The 19,798-nt window shown below is 40.9% G+C and overlaps 1 protein-coding gene across 1 annotated transcript in view; it reads left to right on the forward strand.

The window, feature by feature from the left end:
* CHRFAM7A (CHRNA7 (cholinergic receptor, nicotinic, alpha 7, exons 5-10) and FAM7A (family with sequence similarity 7A, exons A-E) fusion) overlaps positions 1–19,798 on the forward strand; it is a 39,176-nt gene that overhangs the window by 11,699 nt on the left and 7,679 nt on the right. The window contains exons 2-3 of the mRNA XM_009885749.1: positions 9,872–9,916; positions 14,686–14,795. Of these exons, the coding sequence (XP_009884051.1) occupies positions 9,872–9,916; positions 14,686–14,795 (155 nt within the window). The remainder of the gene's footprint in view (positions 1–9,871; positions 9,917–14,685; positions 14,796–19,798) is intronic.

Consider the following 19,798-nt stretch of genomic DNA (forward strand, 5'->3'; position numbering starts at 1 on the left):
CAGCAGGATAAGCAATGTATTTTGTACTGTTACCCTTCTCCAGGGAATTTTTTAATTGCCATGGTGACATCTGTGCTGTATTCTAGCTTGAACAGAGACCCTGAGACATCGAGGATAATGGATTATGTTACATATCACAGGAATTTTGGAGCTACTCCTTCTTCCTTAATTTGCCTACGCTTGGAAAGCTGGAGATAAGATAGTATAGTTAGAGAGACTGGGTGTTTTGCTACCCGGTCCTCTGAAGCTAACTTTACCGATGTTCATTTGTAGTGGACACAGCTATTCCTCGTGGTTGTGTCCCAGTCACACACCTCTATCCCTATGACTCCGGTGTTCCTCAAAGGTTCTGCAGTTTCATCATCTGAACTGATGCTAAATCATGGACACCATGCTCTGGTCAGGTGGGGCAATTTCTGTTGCTGTTATTCACAAAAATAGGACAGAAGAATGCCAGAAGCAGGCTGGAGCTGTGTGCTCTGGTTGCACAAAGGGAGAGCAAGAGGCACCTTTGTGTTCAGCTCCTTGTTCTCCCATAACTTTCTCTTCTCTCCTTGAAGAAATCACCCGCTTTCCTTCCACTTTAGTTTGCTAGATATACGTGCTATAACAGCATTTCCATATGACTTACAAACATTTTGAGGAGAAAGGCTTAATAAAAGGTCAAATAGGACTTAAAGTTGATGAGCAAGAATAAAAATAGAGTGAAATCCTTTGATGTAATGCTGTCCTGGCATTACACCTGACCGTTCAACTTCAGTGTTTTGCAGCTGACCTCTAGACAAATAAATCAAGTTCAAAAGCTTTGATTCTGTCTTGTTTTAATGCTGTCTAAGGAGGGGGGCTATGGGGGCTCTGTTATTCCCTCTTAGCCTGTGGAATGTTTGGTAGTTCCCAGATCCCATCATGTGTGCGGAGCTGGGGTGCCTGTCTGTGTCAGACTGACGCTGACCAGCAGCACGCAGAGCCAGTATTTAACACTGGTTCAGTCCTCTCAATAGGAGTCTGCCATGGAATACAATGGAATCAAGAATTATTTGTAAATAAAGCAACAGAACGCAGTTATTACTTTCCATGCTTGCAATAAATGTGACTGCACTTTAAGCTCTATGCTGGATTTAATAGTTGAGCTGAGTGAAACCTACAGTGAATCATGAGAATTCATAAGATAACTTGAAAAAATGCAACCTCCCCCTCCTGCTCTTCCAAAGAATATTTTTTTCCCACAAAATGTGCTGAAGTATGTTATTAGGTATGCTGTACTCTGCTCATTTTGTACACCTGATTCCTGCTTGTCTTTGCAAAGACGAATGTGTTCAAATCTAAATACAATCTCTTGTTAACAATGATGTACTGAAAAAAAAAGAAAAGAGACTGCTATTACAATTATGTCCCCATGGTAACAGAAATGGTACATCATGAGGCTCTTACACATATTTATAATCTCTGCTTCTTTTCTGTGAAACTCAGTGACAATACATCTCAAGCCCACTGCCAGGACAAAGCCCTGTTAGAGTCAATGGCACGCCTGACTGTCAGACCTTGTCAAGTACAGATGGAACAGAAACACACTCCCCCATTTTAAGGAGGCTGCTCACGCAGATGCTCTGCCCAGAGCTAAGATGGCACTTCCATGCTTTTGCTCCAGCAGCTTTTCTGCATCCATCTGGGAAGACCTGTGGCATTTTGAGCAAACTCGCCTTTCTTTTAAAGCAAGATAAAGTAGTTGGGGAGAGAGCAAATGCTTCTTGCAAAAGCATGTAAGATTAGTTGGTGTGGAGAAACCACTGAAGTTTTTCAGAGTTGCAAAAGAGCACACACAGCATACTAGAAAAAAAACAGAACAACAAAACCAAACAACTTCCCCCTCAGAATTTCACCTGAATTAAGTTAAGCAAAGCAATTGGAGTCCTCATCTCACACTCCAAATTCCATCTTAACCTAGGTAAAATTCAATGACATGTTCCTAATTTTTATTTTAAAGAGAAAAATAAGATATTCAAAAGGCCAAAATTGAGCATCTATTCCTATCCCAGCAGCACAAAATGCTTTGGTAACATTTTAGCATTTTAACTCTAGAAACTTTAAAATTTTCACAGAACTTCAGCTATAACCAGAAGCATACATGGCTGTTGTATTCAGGTTTACTTCCTTACTCTTTTGTGTCTTTCCTTCTTGTCCTTTTCTGCTTCCACCTGAACAGTGCATGGGACAGGCGAACTCCAGGCTTCAATACCCATGCAGAACACATACCTGAAAATCCCTATTTTGTTTTTTTAGAGTTACACACAGGTCAAGCTCTACAGTCACTAAGTTTGAACTGTAACTGCGGGTAGGCTCATAGCAAACCTTGTATTAAATATGCACTGGCTCAAGCGTCAAACAGAACAGAACTGCAGCTGGTCTAGTGCTCAGGGCATCTTTCCACCACTCACACCAGGAGATCTCCTTTCCCCCTCCTCCCAGCTGCTGGATGCTGTTTCTCATCAGTGTTTCCATTTGTGGTAACACTCCACGCTATTTCTGCTCTCATCCTCAGCCTGTCTCTTCTGCTTCTCCTTGCTACTACACACAAACATCTGGAACTAACGTCAGCAGATGTGGTAGTCCAAGCTGCTACACGTTGAGCTGTGTAACTGTGTGCAAAGGCTGCACTGCTAAGGATATTTATAGCAGTGCTGAAATCTGTAATGCTATGTGATAGTTTCATAGCAGTACTGTAAAGTATTCATTTGGTACTGCTGCATTGTTACTTGTAGCTAGGCACCATTTTCCTTGTGTTTAATTTGCTGAAAATAATGTGCTTGTAGGTTAGAAGGAAGATTTAGAAAGCAATCTTTTTAAAAAGCATTTGATTTTCTACTCATTTAATCACATTTATAATAATTCATTAAAAAAACCCCAAAAGATAGTAAGTAGTCTGAACAATTTAACATGTTCTTGATGGAAGGGACAAGCTTACAAACTGTCAAGACAGGAAAACGCTCTACAAATACTATGTATCATAAGCCATAAGAGTAATAGCCCAAAGTTAGACCCTGTACAGCATAGCTGGCTAGCTTCAAGTACTGCTGGCACTGGGTTACTCACAGCCCAGTTAATAAAGAAAATGTCATTACACATATATGTAGGCCAGCCTGGATGTGTGCATTTCAAAGGAGCCAGCGAGATTCTGAGTTGGAAGGTGAGAAAGTCACAGAGTCAGATATCATCCTAGCAGATATCATCTGCCTCAGGGCTGAATTTGGCTTTGAAGTGGAATGTGGAAGAGAAGAAAGGGCGATGTCCTAAATGCCTTAAACTTTCACTAAGGTCACTAGCAGCGTGGAGACCAACTTTCAGGAGGTTTAGCACCAACAGAATTGGGTTAGCGGCTGACATAAAGGGAGCTGGCCCAAGGCAAGAACAAGCCCAAGGCCAAGTCATGCAGAATTGGCACAGCAAGCTGACTGGGCTGTATAGTAAAATACATCACCTTAAACTCTGTCTAAACAGTTTGCAACAGTTGCCATAATTTTGAAGGAGTGTTGCTTCCCAGCAGTAAGCTGTGCCACTACAAGATTAAGTCATAGATGTCAGAGCTCAGTTTTTATATAAAAAAATCACTGATACAGCAAAAGTCAGAATACCAAATATAAATGTGTATTTAAGTTTGGAGTGGTCTTGAGAAAAATGCAGTGAAACAGTTAAAATTTATATTTTCCACTTCTGACTTATTATTGAATCATTTTGCACTTTTTGCATCTATTTTGGAGACATCAGAAACATTCTGTTGCCTGTTCCTGGTGTTGGGCCTCACATGCTGCATCATGGAATATTATGGTAATGCCTGTTTATACAGCATTTTCTGCGTAACTGGAAACGTGCTGTAAGCTAAATCAAAAACATTTTACTATGATAAAAAGGTATATTGCTGACTACTGGGGAAGTGAAGGGTAATGGCACTAACCTATTCCTTTTGTGGTGAAAGAGAAGTCAGGTGGGGAAGAGGCATCGGCAGTTCAAATCTCTTTCCTCTCACAAATCCTGTACATTGCCTTTTTCTTCATCTTTACGTTGCCTAAAAATCCTGTTTCACATGGCAAACCCTCCATGTAACTTTTTATTCCTGTGCAAAAAACCCAGCATTCCTTAATTCTACCCAAATTTGCATTTTCATTAATCTTGCCTTTTGGCAGGTGCAATGTAGGTGATGCCTTAGGCTTCTGGGGTAATGAATGTGCACCCATTACAGGGCAGCCTGACTCCACACCCTCTACTACATTCTTCAAGATCAAGACTTGCTGCAGCTACCGTCCCAACTTGTGGATGACTGGAGGTAGTCCTTGGCAAGCAGCTGCAATGTTCATCTCAGTGTCCGTGCAGAAGCACCAGGCTTGCTTTTTTAAGTAACTGGTTTTTATCCTCACCTCTGAGATACCAAAATTCAATTCTGCCAGCACCATTAAGAAGCCTTGTACTACCTTTAATACAAAAGTTTAACATTAATCTTGTGTCATGGTTTGGCCTCAGCCAGCAACAAAGAACCACGCAGCCGCTCGCTCCACTCCCACAGCTGTGGGAAAAATCGACAGAAAAGGGCAAAACTCGTGGGTTAAAATAGTGCAATTTAGCAGAAGAGCAAAAGGGAAGATGAAAACAAAACAATAACACCGATAAAGGGATATAAAGATGCGATTACAGTACCACCGCACAGCGCACCGACCGGACCCGCACCACCGCAGCCCCCCGCCAAGTGGCGAGTCCTCTCCTCTTCCCCCAGTGCCTCTTATAGCCCGGGCATGGCTCAGGTGGGATGGAATACCTGCCCCCCCACCGGCTCCTGGGGGCAATTAACCTCATCCCTGCCAGAACCAGAACATCTTGGTACATGAGGAGAGGATAACTGCAATAGTCCCCCCTGTTGACTTGGTGTTATAAAGAATGTGAAATCAGGATGGTGTTTTCAGATGGGCTCCAGTTGGGTGAAGCTGCCGCACGCTGCTCTGGCCTCTCCTGGAGACTGGCCACACAGGGCGCTGGTGTGCACCAGCATGATGGGCAGGAATGGAGAAGTCCAACCCCTTCAGTACTCTCCATAAGTTTCAAGGAGCTCGGATTCATATTGTCACTATGGCTGCCCAAAGTATGGCCACAGCATCATTATTTTGTCAACTGGCCATTTTATGAGTGCTTAACTTGCCCTCCAGCCCGTTCTCTCAGTACTAATCTTCTAAGAATTCAGGTTTTTTCACTTGATACAGTTTAGTGAGCTCAGTGCATGACCCTAAAAAGGAAGAGGAAAAAAACCCTAAGCTGTGTGAAGCAAAAATGAAACATAACAGGGTTTTAAATGATATGGGAAAAAACCATCATTAGGTGCTAGTAATTTGACATTGTGGATCAGAAGATGTTGAGAATGTTTAATGTGCGAGTGCTGAGACAAAGAGATAAGAGCTAAGGAACTGATTAACCTGCTGGTTTCAGTAGGATGACAATCAAGAAAAAAAAAGTGAAAAATCTATATAGGGAGTGCCTTACATTTCTCTCACTGGCTGCCAGCCCATTTTTAACTTCAGACTATGATTATTAACATCAGTCTTGCTACGAGCTACCAATCGGGAATATAGCATTATAACAAGAGATGTCTTAAAATGTTTCTACAAACTCATTCATTAAGTTTCATAGTAACTGAAGCCCAGCTCAAAGAGGCATTACTTTTTCTGTAATTTAGATGAGATTCAACCATGTAAAAATAAAGAATCTGGATTTGAAGTGCAAGAACTACAGCTGGTAGATTTTAGCGAGGACATCACTTAATGCAAGTCTTCTGGGAAGTATGTGTTTCTTGCTATGTCGCTGTCTGCATGCCAGTCTATAGGCATGCAGGCTTATTTTCCTTCTTTTTCCCCTTGCTTTTTGCTGCATAGATTTTCTAGTGTGGATGCTAGATGTGCTGACATCCCTCTCAAAGTCAGCAGATAATGTTCCTTACAAAGTCTGTAACGTCCAGGCTAATGCCCTTCACAAAGCATCATCAAATTTTCATCTCTTCTTTTATATATTCTGTTGAACACAGGGTAAGGGAAGGATAATGTGCAACTCATCCTGTGTTTCCAGAGGTGATCAGTCTGATAGACTGTTTAAATTGAAAAGACAGACGAAACCAGAGATGGGAACTGGGAGGATGAAGACAGCACAATTCTCTTCAAAAAATTACAGAAACCATTACCTCTACCTTAAAAAATGAATGGACCATTCAAGTCTTCCTGATGTCAGCTACTTTCCCGTCCTTAACTACACTGATAACATCATGTGATGAGCAGTCCAGTGGCACTTTGCCATCCGCCCTGACAGATTGTGACTACAGTTCTGAATCGAGTAGACCGACGTAGACTCCCTCCCACCCACCTCCCACTGCGTGAGTGGCACCTCACTCTTCATTAGCTGCGCTACTTGGCCAGTACCATCTGGACAGCAAGTAACTTCAAGTGGCTGGTATGGGACAAAACCACACCAACCCAAACAACATGATAAGAGTTGCCGGTCTCATTCCCTGACTAATTTTCCCAGCATCTCAGAATATACTGTGAAGTCCTTTTTCTTCACTCCTCTATAGTAGAAGGGGTTTGTAATAGGAGCTGCCTTGCTTTTGTGTTCAACACTTTTTCTGTAAGTGTTTAGAAAATACTGCAAAATGACAAGCTGCTGAAGTTCTACAAAGCATTTCAAGCCTACCCATTGTTTTATGGGGAAGTACTGCACAACTCTGATGAAAAACAGAGTTTGCTGTAAAGCTTTTAAAAACAGTGTCCAAAGATCTCCCCTAGCCGGGAGAACCCTGCAGGATGTCTCCTGCCCCACCTTTCACCAGCTGCACTTGGGACCACAGCGAGGGACAAACCCTCCAAAATCAGAATCTTTCCTCTAGTGATGGCTGAGTCAATCCAATAATGACTAAAATGTTGGAAGCCATTTGCTCCAACAAACAGTGTAAAAACCCCACCATTATAACCAAGTCTCAGCATGCAGCAAAGTTTTTATAGCCGAGCAGCAATGATGGGATTTACGATTCAAACGCCAATAGAACGTTAAATATAGTGATCCAAGTGGGAGTTACTTTGGTCAAATATACCCTTTCAGGCTCTAAATGCTTAAAATAACAGAAGGAAACAGCAGAAAACCAGCATGGTCTGTCTTCACTTCAGGCTTGTCTTCGCTGTACAAGTTACTTTTGAGTTAATACTCTCAAGATACCCTCTTTGAGCTAGGTTTGAGTGAAAGATCACACTTCAGAATAACTCCTGGCGTTCAGACTACATCTGCAGAGTCTCCTGCAGGCAAGCCTGCGATGGCTGTGCCGTGTGCCCAGCTGCCTGGCGGGGCGGCGGGCAGCTGAATCATTCTGCCAGCAGCGCCGCTGGATTAAAAGTCTACTGTCCCCCTCAGCTCTGCTGGTTTGACTGCTCAGTGATGGCTCTCTAGCCTGGTCCTGTGATGCGTGCTGGTTGATAGTAGAGCTCCTTTCTGGTACTCCTAAAATAGTTCATCTGACTATGCTGTGGGCTCAGGGCTTCAAAATAAATCCCCATGGCGTATCATTAGCTTAAGCATTAGCAGCACTCCAGCTTTGGTACAATCTTTTCCTGCTAGAGAAAAGGGAATTTTTGAAACGTCACTAATCTAAGACTGGGGCCATTCATGTGTATAAAGAGATCACACTGGGAATAGAATGTGAGTTTAACTCAGAATTTAACCATGCAGGAGTATGTGCCATTCAGCTAATAGTCCTGAAACAAGCTTCCCACAACATAATGGATTCTGAATCGCTCTGCATCTTTGAGTAGCCAGTTACGCCTGTGCAAAGCAACACAACCAGTCTGCCCTGCAGAGAAACCATACAGCAGCGGTGCTCTCGGCTTCGCTCAAGTGTAATAGATGGGACATTGTGTTATAGGAACTTGCTATGTTCATCTGGGACAGCACACAAGAGCTTTGAGAAAATGCTATCAAACTTCTAATGATAAGTTATCATCGGTGGTATTTACATCTGACCTAAAAATGGCTATGATTAATAGAAAGATATATAGGTTTTACATGTCCTTAATTTGCAGCACTTGTCTATAGACTTTCGTTCATAGTGGTATGAATGAATTCTTAAGGATTATTTCTTCATTCATGAATTAAAGATCCCACGCAAACTAGTTTTGTTGTGCTCTAACACTATAAGCAGGGTTTTGAGAGAGGCACCAAATTAATGTTTGTATGGCTAGAGAATAACAGCTACTGTTGGAAAATAATTACTGCTTTGCCTGGTTCGCATCTTCAGCAATGCCTTCAGCATGCTAATTCAACGCAGGTTAATAATTTGTACCTGAAACTGAAGGGTTAAAGAGAACTGTTTCCCCAGGATGCCATTTAAATGAGGTGCTCACTTGAGACAGTTTTAAAAAAGTAAGGTTCATGGAGGCGATGAAGCAGAAAATAGAGAGGAAATGTGCTGAATCACTCGCTGTGGTCTGTGCTTCCTTGTATTTTTTATTTTACTTTTCATTTTAAAGGAAGGTAGGAATGTGCATTTGAGGGCATTTATTCATGCACAATACTGATCTTTACTTAAAATCTTTTTATTTGTCTGTATGTGATTTAATTGTGATTATACATGACCTAGTAATGCTGGCATACCTTTATTGATGCTTGCTTTAAAAACCCTGTTGTCCCTTGCACTGTATTTGATTTTACATACTGTGTACCTTCTTATTGTGCTGCTCTAAAATGGCTTCAATTAAAGGTCTCACAGGACTTCTGTTCAGTTAGAAGTCCCCTCCACAATAGCAAAAAAGTAAAGAGTATTGACCTTTAGTAAAGAGCATTATCAAAAAAAGAACAATTTTTTTTTTTTTTAATGAAATGTGATTGAACCTTTTTTGGGCCATTTTGGTGCATTTAGGAACAATATTTAAGTTCAAGAGTGACAGATTTCAGTTCAGAGGTCTAGATGTACAAGCAACTCTGACAGTTGCTGCTGTACAGGCGACTGAAACTTGCCATGACGCTACCTTAGACTATAAATGAAGCTTTAACCCATGTTGGGACAGGGATTGTGCATTCAGTTTGGGGAATGTGTAATACTGACAGTATGTAGAGTATATTCCATTAGCTTCACACAACCCAGGTGGGCACTGATACAGTACCAACACAGAAATAAGATCACCGACCTTTTCCTGTGTCTGAGGGGTGAAGAATTAAACTCTTTAATTAACTGCAGCATTAAGATGCCTATTGTGTCACCTGAACTTACATCAAACAGTCACAGGAGGATGCAAGGGGGAAGGCCTTCAAACTGGAACTGTTGCAGGCATAATAATAACATTCTGCCCTGACGACAGTTTTCTGGTAAAGCTATTACAGCACTTCTTGTATAGTTCCACAGCTATCAGTGGTGCTACTTGCCTCTTAAGAAGCTATTCAATATGGCCTCAACACACATCATCTGAACTTAGGCACGCTTTGTTCAATATTTCTTCTATTACCTGCATTTGCCTGGTGTGTAAGGTTAATTAGTGAGAGGGCTGCTCCTAACGAAGGTGAAACAGGTAAGCCCTACTGTAATCTGCTTTGCCTTTCGAGATTCTTTATTAAAGAAGGAGCCCCAGGGAAGAGTTTGGCAGCAGGATACCTCAGGAAACAGTTTGATTGACTGTGGTAATACGAAATACCTGAAAAAGTACCTGTGAAAACTTCTGTTGCAGTAAGTTCAAGGCAATGATCCCTTTGCTTTAAGAGGTACCTTAGCACAACAGGCTATTGTAGAATAGTCAAATGTATTTAACGGCGTTGTTTTAACTGTATGGTACTAAGGTGTGGTTTGTTTTTTTCTCCTTCCTCTCAGGATGAAAAGAATCAAGTATTAACAACAAACATCTGGCTACAAATGGTGAGTTTTGAAACAGAATATGTTTTTTTCCCCACTTTGATCTTTGAGTTTAATCTGGTGATGGGTTTGAATTTCAGGAAACTTTCAAGCTTTTGTTCTATGTCTTGCTACATAGTGGAGAAAGCAAAGCTGAATGGAAAACTGCGAGGCTGAGATTTAGGTCTTGATGTTGTTTCAGGTGTTTCTGAAAACTTTTAAGAATTTGAGTCACTACATCTGAGTAAGTTACTAACACGTGTAGGTGATTAGTCACGCTAAACTGTCGATCGGTCCCAGGCAGAGTAACTGTAAGTGCAAGAGCCTTGTCACCCTCCCAATAAATCCATTGTGGTAAATAATTTGATTGTGAAAAAGAACTCTACGTGCAAGAAATGCATTTCATCTGTAATAGCTGTTCTGATCAGCACTCTGCAAATTCCCAGATGGTTCTTCTGCTACAGGGGAAAAATCGTTCCAGAGAGGCTCGTTATCTCTTGAGAGCTGCTGCCACTGTCCTAACTGAACTTCTCTGCCATCCTACTTGCTTTGCTGTCTCTCCTTAAGAAACTGCAAGAGGATTTTAACTAAAATGGCTACACTGTTCCCGTGCTGTTCAAAATGTTGTTTAAACATAGGTTGTCATCAGAAGTTAACTATGAACATGAGAGGTTTTTTATGTTACTTCTCCAAATTCTGTATCTCAGTTACATGACTAGAAAGGGTGTTGGAACATCAGTTCGGTTTCCTAACGTTCAGCTGGGAACAGTATACTCTTTCACAGATTCTCTTTTGTTGTGCCCACATAGGGTGTTCATTTTTCAAACAGTAGCTTTATTTTACCTTTTGTTGCAATGTTTAGGTTGCTATAGCTGTCATGAAATTTCACATCTTAACCATACTACTTAACCATAACTATTACTAAACCATAACTATTGCCACCACTAGACACCACAGCAGAGAACTGTGCCCTCAGTAACTCATGGCAGGTGTTCCTAGGCAGGAGTAAGTTTCACTCACTTTTAATAAACGGAACAGATAATAGAATATTCAAGACCTTTGTGTGAGTATTTTGTATTTCTTTTCTCTGTAAGGTTAGCTAGCAAGAGAGCTGCTCCTAAGCAAAGGAGCCTACACAGATTTATTCTGACTTGGTTATTTTTTCGCATTAGTTTAATACTAAGGCTTAGAAGTAACAAGATGCTTCTTAGCATGCTGCTGTGGGCTCCTAGCGCTTCCACAAAACATTTCTACCATAAGTTTGTGCTTTACAAAGATGGGTGATATGGGGACCTTCCTCCATGCTATAGCAGCTAGGGTGAGAATTTGCCATTAGTTTAATTCCCATTTGTATTACAGAAACTGAACTATTTGGGTTAAGTAGAAGTATACAGAAGAGTTTTATTACTCAAGATAAGCATGCTGCTTCCACAGAAACTTTAGACTTTTCAGTTTCTTTAACCAGCTCATTCAGTTTAAATGTATTCTATTTTCTTTTGTTATAACATTTTTTACAGAGCACCTCTCTTGCACTGTGGTAGGCCTTGGAAAACAAATGAAAGACTATTTTGATGAGGATAGCATGGCTATTCCATTTATTCACAAAGAAAATTGACATGTAAGAAGCATTCAGCTCATGTTATTTTATAGGCCTGTTGTACAGTAAGATTAAAACTGTCAAATATAATATGTTTTTGGCTTTGAGCTACAATGACAACAGTTGCTGTGACTGCGTACCAGGAAAAGAGATGACAATTCATACTCAACCAGCTATCACTTATCTTCCTTCTCTTTTATCCCACACCATCCTTATCCTTTTCAAGACTGTTATTCCCCCCCCCCGGAAATTCCCAATTCTTTTATATATTCTGTATTTCTTTTGATTTATTCACCTCAGTCCATACTGTATGTGGAGCATGTTAAGCCTGCAATGAGCAGATCACTTGATTACTATAAAAAATGTAGCCACTCTTCATGGCCTGTGTACACATACACACAAAAAATGTGTTTGTATATTAACTGCCTATTAATGGTACACTAGACAGACTCAAAGCATGCCTAAGGCAAACATGCGTCATTTCATTACGCAAAATGATCTGAAATGAGTTTTTGCCTGAATTTCCCTCTCAACTCCCTTTCTTGATATATATGTGTGTATAATCAGAGAACTTAAACATATTTTATCTAATCATCACTGAAATACTTAAATACAAAAACTAACCTGGGAGAAAGACGAATATAAACTTAGTATTTATACATGGAGACTCTTTGATCCTGACCACTATCTCCACGGCAATACCGTTTAGGATTTTGATGCTGAACTTGATCTAAGTTACAGCGGGAGCCCTGCTTAGTCACACAGATTACTACTAACCCAGGTACCCCGAGCTGTTTGCTATATTAATCCGCATCAAATGTACTTCAGCTACAGTGGAGATTGCAGCTCCAAAGTTAAAACACAAAGAGGCAGCTCGTGTCCAGCTGGATGGGTAAGCACTTTGTACACATGGCTAAACAGAGCAACCGTACATCTGTTTAACATTATCTCTCATCCAGACTTTATACTAAGTTTTCTACCTCCCTTTGACTGTCTTACATGATTCAGTGTCACCCTATGCTACATCGTATTGGCCGTGATACCTCCTAAAAGAAGTTAGAATACGAAGTTATTGTCTCTATTGATATAAATTGTTGTAATGCAGGTTAGATGGCAAAGAACAGGATAGCCCACGGCACTGACCCGAGGCGGTGGCAGGGAGCGCTGCTGCAGCTGCCCACCCCAGCCCAGCAACGCTGCCAGAAAGGGACCGGCTCTCAGCTCCTGACAGGGCATTGCCTAACGCCAACGAGGGCCCACAGGTGTCAACGCCTCAAAACCACACATCCTACTTCTTTACATTGCTGGACTTCGAAAAAAATAGGATCTCAGCATTTCTACATTCCAAAAAGAGGAAGTGGAAAAAATACAGTGACATTTGTCTATGGGGATGTTCATATGAAACAATTGACTGTAAAAATGGATGTAAAATTTCTGAAAAAACAGATGAGAAGCAGTTGATCAGCTTATAGAAGCTGTGTCTAGATAAGTGTGAGCAATACACGTAGTTTAATTAGAGAGCCTTGAATGGAGAAGGCAGTGAATAGAAAAAGCTATGACTAGAGCCAATCAGACATTTGGATTTAGGATTTCTGTAAAAAACTATTATCTGTAAAGCAAAAGGAAAGAGCAATGCACAACTCGGATAATTTCTCCAGGTCACAAGGCGCTACAAATTCATGTTAAAAAATGAGTGAGATAAATATGGAAGCACAGGCCAAGAAATTGTATAGTAAAAGCTTTACAAAAGATGTGTGATGAATGCTATTAGATTTGCTGCATGCAGCAAACTAGTAATTTACAAACACTGTTCTAGAGGTACAAGAACGAATTTGAATACCTGCAGCGTGAGGCTAACTCCGGACTTGTTTGGTGTAGCAAACTGCAACTTGCCTGTGACAGTAATGCAAGGAATTATATAGAACAATTTGATGTGAATACACAATGCGAATGATCAATTACATTACCTCTACAATGCCTATTGGAAATTTTTTCTGACCTTGTCTCTCACAGATTTGGACAAGGGCCGCTAGACTGTTGAAGGGATAAATATTGTATATTTACTCCCCCATTTCAAAGTCTGCATTTCAAAGACTAACATTTGGTAATGCAACAGCACTGTAAATCTGGAATTTCCAGCGTAAGTTATGTGATGCCTAAAGCTATGAGAAATTAATGTAAATAATATAATAGGGGGATGGAGAGAAGCACGATATAATGAAGCATAGAAATTATAAGAAAAAATAAATTTTGTGAAACAAAATGAACTTTATTTCTTGTTTATACCTTTCGCGCACAACAGTAACCGCCCTTGTATCCTGACAAATATCTGCTTAGTAAGGGGTGGAGTGCAACCTCAGTTTCGGGAAAATTATTTTATGCTAGTGTGCTCAGGAGCCCGGGAGGTAACCAGCTCGCGAGAGCTGCCACGCTACTCAGCTGCCTGCAGTTCGGGGCAGCACTTTTGTTTGTGACTGTGCATGACCATATGTTTCAGGGACAGTGTCTGGGATTTGGCAGCACTAAACTCAGATCAAAGCCCTGTCAGTTTGACTACAACAGACGCCTGCCTGCGCCGGCAGCCAGGGCCGGCTGGAAGGGGCAGGGACAGCCCCCAGGGCCATGGGGCCACCTGGGAAGGAAGCCCGTGGGACAGTGCAGTGGCGCTGGGCATCTGCCCCCCAGGCTGCCTGACTTCAGGGCACAGGAGCTGCTGAGACCTTCTATGCTAGCATTAACTGTCCTGCCATTTCAGTCATTTTCCCTGTCAGCAGTGACTGTTGGCTGCTCTACCTCGTGTCTATAATGAAGTTATTACAACCTGAGAATTTCCAACAACAGAAAACAAAGTTGTCTATGAAGAAATACTAATTTGAAGTTAATATACGAAATGTAAAAGAAAATCTGTTCTATCCCAAATTGGCACCTGAGACAGCATGAACAATAAAATACAAGCACCCCAAACCTTCTTTTATAGGCTAAGTGCACTGCAGTGTGAATTGAAAATGAGATTTTTATGCTTTCCATTTAGCTCTTGGTGGCTTGATTCATGCTTTCCAAACATTTCACTGCCTGAAACTAAATAGTATCTCTTTAACAAGAGAACAGCTATTGTCTCAGGCTATCCAGTCCCTAGAGAACTACAGCAAACCAGTGGATGAGGTGACCTAACTTACTTTCTGTGTGTATCTCTTAGTACTGGACAGATCATTATCTACAGTGGAACGTGTCTGAATACCCAGGAGTGAAGAATGTCCGTTTTCCTGATGGACTGATTTGGAAGCCAGATATTCTTCTCTATAACAGGTAGACACACGTTTTTTCCTGTGGGGAAGGACCGAAGATCACAGAATTATAGAATCACTGAATAGCCCAGGTTGGAAGGGGCCTTGAAAGATCAACTGGTTCAATCTTTCGTGGGAGAGTGGGTCTAGATGAGATTATCTAGCATCCTGTCTGATTGCAAAGAGAAGGCAAGGCAAATGACATAATCATCTCATCAAAATGCCTATGTTCTGAAATAATTTTCAAAAACTTTCTAGGTTTTCGGAATACCGGAAAATTACCAGTCTCCCTGTTTACACAACAGAAGGTCGTATTTGCAAATACTTCATAACCAACAGCAGCCCCCCTACCACCAATTCTAGTTAGGTTTTGTGAGATGATTGGAAAACTAAACTTTTCTGGCTGTGTTTAATGGTACTGGTAGTGATCATTTCCTCTTAAATTATTTCTTTGGTCTAAATGTTTACTGATAAATTCAAATTTGACTTTTGACTGCGCTCCTCTAGTTTTAGTTTGGGTTGCACTACAGGCAGGATAGGTAAATGCCAGTAAGTATGTTTGCGTTTTCCCACGTCCAGTTTTGGTGTCACTCTTTCTTCCTGCTACAAAAATAGCTAGAATATTTGCTGCTCTCCTCTTCAAACTATCTGTTCTGAGTTGGGCTTATTTCAGGGACAGACAGATTGCCATCAATCCACTGCAGAACCTTTGGCTGACATTGAGAGATTCTTTGGCTGCACCATTACATGGTAGTTCCCATTGCAGAATTTATTTAGTTTAAAAAGAGAAAGCACTGAGAGCTGTCTGCTCTTTAACAACTTGCCTTTTGCTGTGGATGTGGGTCTGGGTTCTGTTCCCCAGGTACTGGAAGGACCTTACATCTGCTGTGTACACAATGCACCAGCTCTTTTGTGGTAGCCAGGGTGCATTGTTATTTTTTTTGCCCATGCAGATGACATGAGCCTTTTGTCCTCCTGATGGCTTTTTCCCTCTGTTTCTCTGCCATATGTCTACTAAGAAGACAAACCTGTTGTGTTTATCAACCCGATTCCCCCTCCCCACTTCAGGAGCTGCTTTTTGTTGCAACAAGACCTAGAGAATAGCTGTACCCAATATGTCAGCTGCAGTTATGCTCCCTTTTGCCATTTGATGATCACCTTTATGAGCAATGTCACTGTCACAGGTGTTGTTGAATTGTAATGATGTAATAACAGCAGACAGTGACAGCATTTGTCACCCACTCAGTACTTCTCTCCAGGCCCTACATACCCGCTTTGCTTACAGCCTGCTGCAGTGCTTCTCTCAGAGGTACAATTAATACTAAATGATTTGAGGTGATCCCCACTAGAGTTCACCATACTTTGTGTGACTGCCTGTCAAGATTACTTCTTGTTTCTGGTTTAAGCATGGCAAATGGTGCTTCAGTTGTTCACACACCAGCCTAAAAAACCTTTCAAATGCTCTGTACACAAAATGGAGCGGCATGCAACCTGGACAGGTATTTCTGCAATATTACTCTTGCTTATGTATTTTTCAACGCACCCTTGTTTTCTTAAGCATTCATTCCTCACTACCTTGATTCCGTAAATGACAGCGTTCTTGGGAGAGTCAAACAAATCACACATTCATTTCTCTTCTGCTGAATAACACACTGCTTATGCCATAAAATTGGTACTCTACACCAGCAGTTTAAAGGTTTCCAAAAGAATTAATTATGACATTTTCTTCCTCACACATATCACATACCTGAGAGAGACTTTAAGTGTATCTGAGGACTGATGCTTCAATATTTAAGTAAGGCTATCCAAAATGAAAGGGGATTTTTTTTTAGAAATTAGTAATACCAATACATACATGCTAACTGTTGCTGAAGCGCATTATAGAATGACAAGGGTAACTTAATGACCTAAAACTCTCTGTCAATATAGGTTTTTGAATCTGGGGATTGTTAACTACGGCACAGTCATGAAGTAATTATTCTACAGTGTTTCTATTTTGAACACATATTTAATCCAAAATCTCATTCAGAGTTTAATCAGAGCACAAAGCTATTTAAAACAAATTCTTACTCCTGTATGAAATTGCATTGGGAATGTTATGATGTTTTCTTATATTGGACATGGTATTTTGAGATAGATGCTTTCAATTCCTATACACTTCACTGGGGACATGCATCTGCAATTACAAAGAAATTAATGAACTATAAATTCATTTTTCTTTTTAACGAATGCATGTTTCACTATGTCTTGAGTCCTTGTGCATCTTGCTGCAGCCCAGTACAGAGCAACTTGTGGCAGCTGTATTAAATTTTACAACCAGTCTACTGTGAAGAGAGCAGGGCCAGCTCATCTGTAGTTTTCTGAGGGAAGAAAATCTTGGCCTATGTACAAATCCCAGAATTGACTGCATTAGTATCATCTATGGCTCTCTTCCCTTTTGTTCGTTTTACTAGACTTATTGTCCAAATGGCCACAGTTCAGTACTTCTTGGAATAACAAAAATTCTGGTAGTTATGTCTCATTTTAACAGTTTCATGTCTCCAGTGTTATAAACCTGAGATTCTCCAGATAGGTTCCAGTGGGATTAGATCTGCTAGGTACAGCTTGTCATCTCAACATACTGCAGTCAATATCTGCTTTCAAGTGGTTCTACCCTGAAGAAGAAACGTAGCAGAAATGGTTTTCTATCATTACATTTGAGCACCAAGTCTCATCAAGCAAAGGCTTAGCTACTTGGTGCGTTCCCAATTGAAGCAGTGCATTTCAAAAAACAATTAGAAGCACAGTGGAGAAAAGCATATATGCTCCCTTTTCAGAAAAAATAATTTCGTATTTGAGTCTGAGTACCTCTGATATTCTTTTAAGAATGTGTCTTACGAAAGGCAAAGTCACAGGGCACTGAAACCTAGGTTCCTTGATCGCTTATGTCTTTTGAAACTTTTATTTTTGCCAATTACCAGAAACAGCAGCAAGGTCTCAGAAGCAACCGTCTGGTGCTTAACTGCCCTCCGCTCGAGGGGAAGAGAAGAGAATCCAGCCTAGGAGGATAAGAATTTTATTTCTAGTCATTACTTTCCACTGTAGAAGTAGTTTGTGTGGCATGGATGTTTTTACATCCTAAATTTGACTACTTGTTTGAATGTCATCGTGTAGCCCTATTAATTTCAAGTCAAAGCAATTACTTGTCTATGTCTAATATAGCAACCTATTGCAGGACTTTAAGTCCAGTTTTCTAAGGAAACGAGACATATGCACGTGTGTGCACACACACCTGTGTGAATATATCTGTGTGTGTATGATCTCTCTTGCTGCCCCTTTCCCCGATATCCTCTGAATCCATCTCTGCCAAATTTAGCAGTACGATCAGTAGAGATCTTAGCAGCACTGGTTTCTTACAAATGTCACGAGAACAGGCAGCCAGGACGAGGAAGGAGAACAATTAGGGCTCCAACCGGACGAGAAGCTGCAACACGAATTCAGAGGATGCAGCCACAAGCTGTGAAGCTGAAGGGGGGCGGCCTGGATGAGTTCAGTTGCCTTAGAATTACCTTTTCCCCTCAAAGTGCTAGGAACCATTGATGTTACATACACAGTATTTAGACTTTTCTACTTGTCTTCAGAGTTCAAATTAAATAGTGGCAAAGATTTTCAACACAGTGAGCCTTCTGCTCACCACAGGAAAAACTGCAACTCCAGATGGGCAAGTAATTATTTGGACTTAGTTTTTTCTTGTCTGCATGTTTCACAGACCAGTCCAGATATTTTTTAAATGTAATTTCTCAAAATATATAGGGGAAAATAAAATGCAAACTAAAAATGACTAAAATAATGATTGCTTTGTTTTAGCTGCAGAGATACAAAATTTGCATCAGAATAGATCAAATGTTAAAGTCATCTTTTTAAAAAAGAATATTTCAGTATGGTTTTTCCTGCTAGGAAGATATACCATTTATTATACTTTATTTTCTGCTACAATTACTAACATTTTATTTTCTCCTCATCTCAGATTCTTCCTGTATTTTTCTGACATGTTTCAGAAGGTGATTAGAAAATTACGAGATAGTAAACCACTAATAGGCACAGAGACATCAGACTTGTCGTCTTCAAACCACTCAAGAGACAAGACAGGTTTTCAGATCAACAAAAGCACAGACTGCAGCAAGAAGCCAAACCCCGAGGCTCAGGCAATCTCCTCTGCCCTGCCCCAGAGCGCCTGCTCTGCATGTGCCTCGTGTGCCAACCCGTCCCCACAGGGTGACTGTTGGGACACTACAACCAATACAACAAAGTCCAGTAGCCTGCGTCTCATTTTGCTTACCCCCTGCACAACTGAGAGCCCGAGAAAGGAGCCTGTGTCTGTAACCAGGGCAAAGAGCCATTGGACATGAACTCAACACAGCAGTTCCTGAAATACTTTTGAGATGCAAAGATCATTCACTGCCAGCACCTTCCCAGTACACTCTGTGCAATTTAGTCGAGGCACCAACTGCAATAACTATGACAGTTTCTTGAACACCTAGGTCCCCAACTTTAAAGTACATATAAATCAGAATCTAATACCTTGCCACAAAAACCTGCAGTAGTAAATGGGAACTGTGAAATAGGGCACAATGCTATACGAATATATATTCATTGCAGTGCTAAGTAATCTAAACATCTTTCATAGAGTGATTTAAGTCAGCAAGCTTACTAAACTTTTCAGAGGAAAGACTCTAGTTCATCATCTAACTATATGAAAATAGGTTGCTTCCCACCTACAAGTTCTTAAAATTTTAATGCCTAGTAAATTCCTAGGTCATCGTGTCAGGTGTAGTTGAGATCTTCCTTGGCAGTAGCTGCCAATTCATCATTTGAAGCACCCTCCAAGTAACACTATGATTCTTTTCTAGAGACTTGTAAGAACAGCACACCAGGGCAGTCCTGGCCAGCACCACTACGCTGACACCTCTAATAGGGTTTCTTTTTTTTTGCTGAACCCAGTTTGTGGGTCCTGAAGTAGATAATGAAGGCTGGAGCTGCATTAGA

The sequence above is a fragment of the Charadrius vociferus genome, unplaced genomic scaffold, assembly GCF_000708025.1.
Source record: "Charadrius vociferus isolate BGI_N301 unplaced genomic scaffold, ASM70802v2 scaffold325, whole genome shotgun sequence".
In the NCBI taxonomy this organism is placed as follows: domain Eukaryota; kingdom Metazoa; phylum Chordata; class Aves; order Charadriiformes; family Charadriidae; genus Charadrius; species Charadrius vociferus.